The following is an 11,168-nucleotide window of genomic DNA, read 5'->3' as shown; positions in this document are numbered from 1 at the left end:
ACCCCTTTTGCCATTTGGCTGGAATTACCATTAATTTGCTATGTCTTATTATCCTTCCCCAGTCAGTTTTGCCCCTTTGATATTTTCTTGCATGGATAGGAGCCCATTTTATATGGGCCATAATACTAGTCTTTCAGAGCTTGCTTTTTTGTTAATTTCTAGTGAGTTGAAGTTAGAGGATCTCTTTGGCAATCTCTCTACTCCCCCATTTCCCAAAAGGAAAGACATTTACTGTAATAACAAATATGGATATCAGTATTCTTTTCAGTCCACTCCCTGCCTCCTTGGGCCTGCCAGGGCCTCTGGGTAACCAACCCAGGAGCCTAGTCCTGTGAGAGTGTCACAGTTGGGAAATGGTTTGAGGAGCATTATAAGGCTCATCTACTAAAGTTTTTCCCTACACACACACATGTACACACACATACACACACATACACACACACGTTTGTTTGGTGTTTACCAATAATGCCCCCATGGTGGGGTGGTTTTGTCTTTGGGAGCACCTGGAAGCTAATGCTCTCGCTCTGGCATTCCCTGTCTAGAACCATCTTGGTTCAAGTATATGGGTTCTAGAACAACAGGATTTCTAAATTTCTTTTGTTTATGGGACTCTCTGGGAAAGGTCTTTTCCTTTTGAATTCTGGTGGTGTTTTTTACAGTGATTTGGACTATAATGGTGACATTGGGATGAGTCTTACAGTCCCTGTACATGGTTGGTGCCACAATCCATAAATTCCTTGATGACAGCTGTATTTCCTTATCCGTCATTATATCACATGCCTGGAACATAGTAAGCATTCTACATTTTTGTTAAAAGCATAATAAGAAATTTGGTAAAGGGGAGAAGAAATCCAGAAATAAAGAAATAGCAATGTAGATGTCAGGGTAGCCGATGTAATGGTATAAAAAAGTCATTTAAATCATATTCAGAGATCACTGGGTTTTCTAACTGTTACATAACCGGATATGAACGTTGGAGGAAATCACACAGAAAAGACTTTTGTATGGTCAGGCAGGCAGCTAAGTGATAAGGTTATTCTTGACTAGTTTATAGCCCTTTGGGCTGCAATCACGTTTTGCTTCATGTGCTTATGCTTATATCTTATATTCCATTAGATATTTAAAACTTTTAACAGGAATAGCAAAATAATACGATTAATAGAGAAATAATCTTGTCACATGAACACAAAAACAGTTTCATTTCTCCATGTACGTTTTTAGGTGTCTATGTACTTTATGCAGTTGTAATCACAATATATTTTTTCTTTTGTTCTTTTCAGCTAACATGATAATTTTCCCTGAGATCATTAGATTTTAATTCCAAATGCATGTTATAGGCTTATGAAACCTGGCATCTTAGCACCTTCATAGAAGTTGTGCCAACAGAGTTCATGCGCCACAGGCGAGAAGGACTGACTTTCTTAGGGCAGCACATTAACTATCACTTGACTGCTTTTTTCAGCAGCGTACTTTTGGGAATCTAATTTATTTTGTGGCTGATCAGAGTGAAGATACTCTGCTGCACTGGTAGAAGTATGTGGGGGAGAATTATTTTTTGTGTTTCCATTTTCTGAATATATCATTATTGAAAATTAGGAAAAAGTACTTCATGCGGTTTGGAAGATCTTTTTTTGTTGTTCAGGGTCCCTTTTATAGAGAACAAAAAAAATGTTACTTAGTGATCTGTTTATGAAGTGGCTCTGTTTGTAGAACTTCAAATTCTTTTATAGCTTAGAGGTAATCTAAGTTGGGTATTTCAAAATAGGACTGTGTGTTTGAATGAAGTCTTTGAACCTTCTCCAGCTTCTTTTTCCTGTGTGACCTTGAGTAAGACATCTAATCATAACTGTGGAAAGTAGGAGTAAAGATATCTGAGGCCAATTATGATTATGGTGATGAGCAGTTTGTCACCTCCAGGGCCACTGTGAAGCTGGAGGAGAAATTTAAAAATTGTGTTGGACTTGTTTTTAGAACAATTTCAGTGTAACATAAATTGTCAATAGGCGCCATTCTTAGGAGCTGGCGTAGATAGAGATGGCAGGGACCTGGAGGCTGTCTACTCAGCAAGCGTTTCTTGCGCACACTGGCTTCCAGGCATGCTTAGCTTACTTAGGCTCAGGTATACTCAGGTAGTAGCCGATTTTGCAGAACAGGGAAGTCCTTCCCACACGTAATTTCTTTCCTATAGAGCCTGGCTCTATGTCCAGTTGGTTCCCCCTTAAACTGAGACAGGTCCTCAGTCTTTTTCATTTAGCAGCCTTCAATGCTGAGAGTAAAAGACTTTTGTTAGTCCACATGCCCCAAATCAATTCTGCATTGAAAACCAGATTTTTATACTAGTGTGTGTATGTGGGGGGAGGAGGGAATTATAAGATCTCTCTTTTTATTTTTTCCCTAGTTGAGAAAAGATAGGTTGTTTCTGTTAAAGATGGGGTTTGAGTGGAAGAGATAGATCGGGGACAGAGGGGTTACACAGCACAAAATATTGTTAATCTAGTCAAGCAAATTTAGATTCCATACTGACAGAACAGCTGAGACCAAGCCCCTTGGAACTAGTCCAGTTTGAGAATATCTTACTCGTTATGTTCATTAAAAGGATAACTGAAAAACTAGGGGTTGGTTGTAAGATTACTGTTTTTATTTTTTGGTGAGTGGGCGTTAAATGAACTGTTTTTCAGGAAATAGTGGGGGAAAAAAATAGCCACACACTTCTAGCTAGTTAGTCACTCCTGAATCAATGAGAATCATCATTTTGTTAATTTCATCAACATGTTCATTTCTTTCAGCTCCATGTTCATGCATGTCTTTTAACCCGGAAACAAGAAGACTGTCCATAGGTCTAGACAATGGTACAATCTCAGTAAGTACACATAAATAAGATTTCCAGTTGAAATACTTCCCTTCCTGTGGAGTATGTATATATGTATTGTGATGAGACTTATTTATTAGTTTTTTTCAAATTGACAAATTAATTTTCTTGCTAAGTGAAGTGGAAATTGCAGTGCAGCAGATTATGGTGAGGTTTAGGGAGAGCTGGTATCAGTTCAGTTTAAATGTTGACAAGGTTCAGCTTGCCTTCCCATGAACCCAGTGGCTAGAATAGGAGCTTTATGGGGCCCGTGAGTGAACTACATGAATCTGTGTGTTAGTGAGAGCAAGCTGGGATAACTCACGGCTGTGATCAGATGGTTAATCATGGTGTCATGTGCTTCCTCGCACAAGTGACAGAACACAAGGGAAATGTCTTCTTAGAGCTGCATGTCTGATCTCTTGATACTTGATGTTTTTCTCCTTTCCCTCTTCTTCTGCTCCTTCTTGTCTTAACTCTCTCTAGCTGTGAATAGAGTCCTGTAAATTGTATGAATTAAAAAAAAAAAGGCACAGAATCTACATTAGGCTGTAGGGTAGAGTCAGATAAATATTACGCTCTTTTTTACTATAGATCTTAAGGGAACTGAAGTGATTAGGGATTGGAGTATCAGGTTTTACTACTTACTTAATCATTTTTTTATATATTTAGTTTCAGCTACTGTATTAACTAAGTGTAGCAAGACTGATCTGGTAAATTCTCCATTTTGGTTAATAACCCACTATTGCCTTCAGTCCTGGCAAGAGAGGCCCTGCTTTGGGACCCGTGAATTGGAGGACCCTGTTCTGGCCACATTTTCCCACAGGATGGACCTAAGAGGTCAAGGGGGTGTGCCCAGCCTAGGCCCTCACACCACCCACCCCCATGTCCTGAGTACCCGACTGGGATTTTCCTGACCCCAAACAGCATAGAGCCTGAATGTACTATATTGTGGAACTTCAAGGAGTCTAGAAATTCTAAATTCGTTCCTGTACCTCCAGGTGGTTGAAGGTATATTTGTCAAGATTGGGGAAGAGACCATATTTTATTTAATAGTTTAACTTGATGTATAACTTTTAAATATTTAGACATATGGAATGTGGGTTTCCATCTGTAATCGTAACCTGATTCTTACAAGGGATCTGAAGAGGTGGGCTTGAAATTTTCCATTTGGTCTTTAGTCAAAACATTTGTTTGGTGACCTTTATGGAAATTTTAACAACATTATTAAATATAAATCTGCCTATTGACAAATATTTACGGAATATCTATAATGTCCAATGCAGTTGGGAGGTCTGTAAACTCTGTTCTGTAGGACAGAAGAGAAGTGAGTGATACAGATCTTCATCTGCTTTAAGGAGAGTTATATTTAAAAAGTGGGGTGTGTGGGGGATAAATTTATTTTTAAAAGATGAAGGGGGTTAACTGGATTGTTCAGCGAACTGAAGTTCACTGCAGAGGAAATCTGAAAAGATGAGTTAAGATCTATATATTGTCCAACAGTTCATGGAAGAGTATATGTAACACTCACTGTCCATGAAAAGACTTAAGTGTATATAACACATGTGTGAGTCTTTGCATTTTTTGAAGTCAGTGTAGGTGGTTAATGGGTACTGATAAATTTGGCTTTGAAGGCAAGAAAGGTGAGCAAAGTAAGTTATGGAGAGTTCTGGCTATTTATCGTGTATAAGAGGAGAGCCCGTCTTAGCCATTATTTCTTTAGTAAATGAAAGTGCCAGAGAAGTGGAATATCAATCAGGGGGGCCAGTCTGGGATGCTTCTGCAGGTGTATCAGCACAGTGTGGGTATACCAAACCTTACCTTACCCTGGTCTCCTAGAAAAGCTTAAGGACCCAGCTTGGGTGACATCATTTCATTAAAAGGACCTGTTCTGTGTTGTCCAAGAGGATGAATTGTGTATACTCTGTTCTCATCTGAAGAACTGTGAAGAGCTGAGTTAGGAGAGGCACACGGAGAGAAGGGCTTGTTTAGGTTCAGCGTTTTCATTGGGGTTGGAAATACTTACCCAGAGTCTCAGCTGTTTAATAGTTCACTTTCCAGACGTGAGAAAACCTACGCAGAGACTATTCATTCTCTGTTCCCTGAGTATAGCATATAAATTTTAAGAAGAAATAACTGGTTGACTTTTTTGGGGGGGGAGGGGTTAACTTATTTTAAAACAAAGAAAGGAGGAAATCAGAAAGTAAATCCTTGTTTCTCTCTATTCTACTGAATAAAAAAATTCAAGAGGCAGTTAACCTTATGTAACTGAAATAGCTTAGTGATGAAGTAGAGACAGCCAGTAGAGACCATGTTTCAAAAACTTGTCTGCAAAAGGAAGGAGAGGGAGGGTGAGCGCTGCAACAAGATGAGACATTAAACAAGCAGCAGGAGGGTCCTGAATGACTTGGAGAATTTAGCTTTGGGGAAGAATGGGGAAACTCTTGAGATAGAGCGAAAGGCAGAGGCAGTTGTGAGATGGAGGAGAGGAATGACCTTTTCAATTTCTCTTGAAGTAGCAGGTTAGGTCACCTACTGAGAGAAGCTAGCATGAGTGAGGGTGTGTTTTCATGTCTGTACATTTTGCTCTTGCTAATCTTATAACCCCGATCCCCCTTCTGCCATCTTGGTCTACAGAGTCCCAATTATCTTTCAGTGCCTTGTTCCAATGTCATCTTTTCCCTTTTTGTGGTTTGGTTTTTTTTTGTTTTTTTTTTTGTTTTTTTGACGGATGGTTCCTAAGCCCTACCAATTGAAATGAATCACACACGTTACTCAGTAGGTTAGCTATATTGTATTGCTCATTTAACTTGTTTTGTAAAAAGTTTTTAAGTCTGTCTCCTCCATTAAAGTGTTGAGTGTTGAGGACTTGGCCGGTCTTTTATTCATCTCCTCTCTCAGTGGATTTTAGTATGGTTTCTTGTACAAATTAGGGACTCAGTGAATAATTTGTTAAATAAGTTGTTGACTACAAACGCTATTATTCTTTAATATGCCTTGCTGTAACAAGTACCTGCTTGATTTCTAAGATAGTTTATTTGTATAATTCTGTTGCCATTCAAAATATTTGTCACAAGGAATTACCTTCTGCAGGGGAAAACATTATGCCAATAGTTTAATTCATCTTGAATTTTCAGAAATGGCATCTGTTTTAATGTCAAAAGAAGTCACTCATATTGTGCAAACTGCTATTCATGCTGAAGTAGGACTTTGAAATTTTGTTTTTTAAATTTTTTTATTTGTTTATTTATTTTTTTAAGATTTATTCATTTATTTGAGAAAGAGAGTGAGAGCGCGAACAGAGGGAAGAGGCAGAGGGAGACAGAGAAGCAGGCTCCCCACTGAGCAGGGAGCCTGACATGGGCTTGCTCCCAGAGCGCTGAGATCACTGCCTGAGCCCAAGGCAGACGCTTAACCGACGAGTCACCCACGCGCCCCTCCCCCCTTTTTAAGATTTTTTTTTTTTTTTAATTTATTCATTTGAGAGAGAGAGCTAGAAAAAGAGCAGAGGGAGAGACAGAGGGAGAAGCAGACTCCCAGGCCTCCGGGATCATGACCTGAGCCGAAGGCAGATGCTTAACTGACTGAGCCACCCAGGTGCCCCAGGACTTTGAAATTTTCTATCACAATACCTCCTGTATTCTAGCCAACCAACGAATAAATCTAAATATCAACAATGTGCAAAAGAGTATGCTCAATTCTAACCTGTGGCTCCTGGTCTCAGAAAGCTTATTCAGTTGGGGGAAAAGGGAGTGTAAAATTGTGAAATAAGTAATACAGAGTAAAATAACTAACTAGCTGACTGACTGACTAACAGCCCCAGCTCACCGGCTGTGAGCTGGGTTTAGAAGATGGGCTAGGATTTCACTGGCTGAAGGTGGGAAGGGAAGGTATTTCAGGCAAGGTGAGTGGCATAGGGGAAGAAAGCAAGTGGTAAGAGAGGGCGAGAAATGTCTGGAAGGAAATGAGCCAGCTTGAGAAGTGGAGTAATACAGGGGGTTGGGGTCCTGGCTCAGGAGGAGCAGTTGCCATATGAAGGAGCTGGGTCCCCAGCAGGGAAGGCCTCCCTCCAGCACCACCTGAAGACCTTCTAAGGTACTCAGAGGCCGTACTGGTGAGGAAATGTCCACACAGAAACGAAAGAACTTCCTTAAACTAATTTTTGCTGACTCTAGTGAATAATGGCTTGGTCAGAGATGTATGGATGCTAATCTGTATAAATGTATAGATTTTCTGCTTCATCAGAACCATTAGCAAGTCGAAGTTTTTATCGCAATCTTGCCAAATAAATGCATACTCATTGAGGATTTTTTTTAAAACAAATGATAAATCTCTGTTCTCTGAAGATTGTTTTCATGTATGTGTTTATGGTAAGCTGGGATGAGAAGAAAAGATGGATCTATATGATGGTTAGCAATCAGGGTAATGAGTATTGATTATTATATACAAATAGATGAAACTGACTTTGTATGGATTTGTTGCTGTTGTTTTGGTATTTCTTGTGGTGATTGTGTTCCTGTAGTATATATGGCTGTTAGTTCACGTAGCTGTCAAGGGAATGAAAAGGGAAAGAGAACTAAACACTTACTGAGCATCCGCTGTGTCCCAGAGACTCTGTTTTATATACGTCACCTCATTCCAGCATCACAGTAATCCTGTGATGTAGGTGGCGTCACCCAACATTTCTCAGATAAGGACACTCAGGCTTGGAGAGTTCATATGCCTTCTCCTGCTTACTTAGCCAGGAAGCAGCTCTCAGCAGAGCTGGGAACTGTGGGTGCCGGTGAAGCCACTTCTTTGTCCGTGATTTCCTGCTAAAGGCTTTCCATTCCCTGCCTGTTGGTCTTGCCCGATAGGCAATTATGTCTCTATTTCCTGAGTATCTTGGGGCATGTTGCCTCATTTGTTTGCGGGACTGTCTCCTTCACTAGACTGTGAACTGCCCGAAGGCAGAGACCGTGTCTGCTTCAGCCTGTGTCCTAACAGAGTTCCTGGACCACTACAGCTGCTTTGTAAAATGTCAAGTGAGGGAAGAAAGGCGTTTCGATTTATGTCATCGGGATGCTAACATCAAAGCCAGGCACTTAGCCAGCAAAGGTAAATTGCTCTCCACAGTTGACACAAGTGAGCGATTCTTGTTTACATGACTAGTTTGGGCATATGGAAGAATTTGATGTCCATACTTTGCTTCTTGAAATTCATAAACAGAGATTCACTAAGCAAACAACTAAGAAACTGAAGAAGAAGTATAACATGTTCCTGACAGTTTGTGGGACCCAAAACTCTGCTGTTAATAAGTCTTTCATTGCCTCTTTTTTCACTTGGACTAGAAATCTGTTAACTTTTGGGATTGTTGAAGGAGTATGCCTTCTCACATCATTTCCTGTTATTTAGAGATTCCTGTTTTACGGATCAAATTAACAGCTTTACAAGAGCATCACTCTGTGGTCCCCAGGAGTTGTTGCTTAGGTGGTGTGTTCTGAAACTGCTTCACGTGATGGAGTTCCCTGTGGGGTATGCCCTGGCAGGATCTCATATAGATGGGAAATCTGTATCATAGGTCACAGGAATCACTCAGGCAAAGAGTCTGGTTGCAACAGGGAGGCAGAAAGTGTCCCCTTCCAGAAGGCTGAGGGCTTCAAGGGAGAGGTATGTAGTTTCTGTGAGAGAGGATATTACTTTTTCAAGTAAAAGGAGAAATTACCTTTTTGAAAATACAATCCTTAGCATCCGCTAGAAGGAAACCGAAGAATCATCAGAGCTGTTTTTTTATTATCTGAAACCAGGGACTTGAACTCCCCGAGTGTTTTATCCTCTTCAGAAGGTCTGAGGTATCATAATATCTCAGCAGTCCTCATGTGTTGCCATGAGAGCAGGATGAGTCATTACCAGTTGCAGCATGTCAATACCTGGTATGTTACTTTCTGTTTTAACGAAGTACTACAAACCAAGTGGCTTAAAACAACAGAATTTATTTTCTCACAGTTCTAGATACTGATGTCCAAAATCAGGGTGTCAACAGGGCTCCTTCTGGAGGCTCTAGGAGAGAATCCTTCTTTGTTTTTTCCGAGCTTCTGGTGATTGCTGGAAGTCCTTGGCATTCCTTGGCTGGTAGATGTATCACTCCAATCCCTGCCTCTGTCTTCATGTTCCCTTCCTCTCTGTGTCTCCGTGTTTACACATGGCCTTCTTATAAGGACACCGGTCATTGGATTAAGAGCTCACCCTAATCCAGTATGATCTCATCTTAACTAATTGAATCTGTAGAGACCTTTGCTCCAAATAAGGTCACATTCTGAGGTTCTAGGTGGCCATGCATTTTGAGAAGACGCGGTCCAACTTGGGATACCCGATAATATTGTACGTGTGGTATTTCCCTAACAGTGTTCTAACAGTTGATTAGGAAATAATTTGGTGAATATGCAATATGATGCCTTCAGGAAGAGGGATCCAAAGATATTAAAAGAAGATGATTCAAAATCCCTTTGGCAGAGATAAGAAAATATTGGAATTGAAAGAGACCTTCATTCTTCTACAGCTAATGCCACCCTCCCCTAGATTAAGTGATGTATTGGTAGGTCACATGTTAAGATAGTGGTGGCAGAGCTGGGATTTCCCTGACCTTGAGTCAGATTTTCTTCTTTTGATACCAGGTTAATTTTTTTTTTCATACAGCTAAGACAGCCCAACCACAAGGAATTGCCCTAGGATGATCACTAATGAATTGGAAGCTTGTGTTATTCCATGCATCTAGCCATTGCTAAAAAGTTGTTTTTTTTTTTTAAGAGAATTTGAGCCTTTAATGTAACGAGATGTTTTGGATGAGTTGTTTATTACTGTGGGTTGTAATGAGCCTACAGGGACTGAACCCAAATGGTGAGTTCATGTTCTAGAGTGATGACAGGTAGCCTATGAATAAAATACTTCAGCTGCTACCCACGCTGAGCATCCACTTGGGCCACTCCTGCTGGAGAGATCAGGCTATTCCAATTTTTGAACTCACAGAATAAATTTTTTTTCCTGCTTAGCAGTAAGGGTCCGGGGATGCTAGCATGCTGCTTGCTTACTATGTATTCATGCGGCATAATTCACTAAAGGTGTTTCTGTCAAAGGAAGTACTTACTGTTGTTGTGGGAGTTATTATGTCGTCAGTATTTGTGCGGCTCACAGAGCTTCTTAGAATGTCTCAAGGACCAGTGTCTCTCCTCCAGTTACGTCATTGTACGTGTAATCCTGTCATCTTGTGTTCAGTACCTGCATGTTCCCGAAAAACTCGGTCAAGTGGTAGTGAATGCAGATGCCAAGGGCATTCTTTGGCCCAAGATTATTTTGTGGCATCTGTTGCAATTATGAATTTTTGACGGCCTTCTTGGTCCCACTTTTACACTGATTCTGTATTTGCCCTGTATTTTAAATTGGGTGCTGAAGAGATCCAGAAGAGTACATGGTAGGTTGAAATCACTTATATGCTATCTCTAGAAGTTATCTGCCGTAATGGATGGCCTTATGAGGACATTGTATTTCTATTTCAGAAGGTGGTCATCTTCTTATCTTGACCACATCAAGTAGTGTACCCATGTTCCAGAAAGGCAACAGCTAGGAGTTGATGAGCATATTACGTTCCAAGTAATGTTCTCTTAGTCTTATACCTCAATAATCTCTCTCTGCTCCCTGGATCCTACCCATTGGTTTTGTTTTGTTTTTTAAAGATTTTATTTATTCATTTGAGAGAGAGAGGGAGAGAGAATGAGTAGGTGGAAAGGGAGCCCCATGTGGGGCTTGATCCCAGAAAATTGGGATCATGACCTGAGCTGAAGGCAGATGCTTAACGTAGTGAGCCACCCAGGCGACCTGCCCTTGGTTTTTAAACACACTTAAGGTTCATGGGTTTTTAAAAAATGTTTATGTATTTATTTGAGAGAGAGAGAGAGAGAGAGAACACAGAGGGAAGGGGCAAAGGGAGTGGGAGAGGGAGAACCCCAAGCAGACCCTGCTGAGTGCAGAGCCCAATGCAGGGCTCTATCTTACAACCCTGACATCATGACCTGAGCCTAATCAAGACTTGGGCACTTAACCAACTGAGCCACCCAGGCACCCCTGGGGTTTTTTTTGTTTGTTTGTTTTTGTTTTTTTTTTAATGAGAACAAAGACATCGCAGCTCTTCCCTATCCACCCAGTGTTCTGTCTCTCTTCTCTCCTTATAATCATACTTCTTACAAGAATTGTCGTGTAGTGACTTTCTGCATTTCCTCACTCCCCCTTCGCTACTCGGACCCCTGCAGACTGGCTGCCAATGCCATCAGTCTATCCAAACAGCTCC

The 11,168-nt window shown here is 40.7% G+C and overlaps 1 protein-coding gene across 2 annotated transcripts in view; it reads left to right on the top strand.

The window, feature by feature from the left end:
- The window catches only part of WDFY2 (WD repeat and FYVE domain containing 2), a 173,038-nt gene that overhangs the window by 82,630 nt on the left and 79,240 nt on the right, over positions 1-11,168 (top strand). For both annotated transcript variants that reach the window (XM_040622490.1, XM_040622492.1), the window contains exon 3: positions 2,787-2,860. In XM_040622490.1, coding sequence (XP_040478424.1) covers positions 2,787-2,860 — 74 coding nt within the window. The remainder of the gene's footprint in view (positions 1-2,786; positions 2,861-11,168) is intronic.

The sequence above is a fragment of the Ursus maritimus genome, unplaced genomic scaffold, assembly GCF_017311325.1.
Source record: "Ursus maritimus isolate PB19 unplaced genomic scaffold, ASM1731132v1 scaffold_10, whole genome shotgun sequence".
NCBI lineage: Eukaryota > Metazoa > Chordata > Mammalia > Carnivora > Ursidae > Ursus > Ursus maritimus.
The sequence above is the reverse complement of the archived record's forward strand: the minus strand, read 5'-3'. Positions and strand labels throughout refer to the sequence as shown.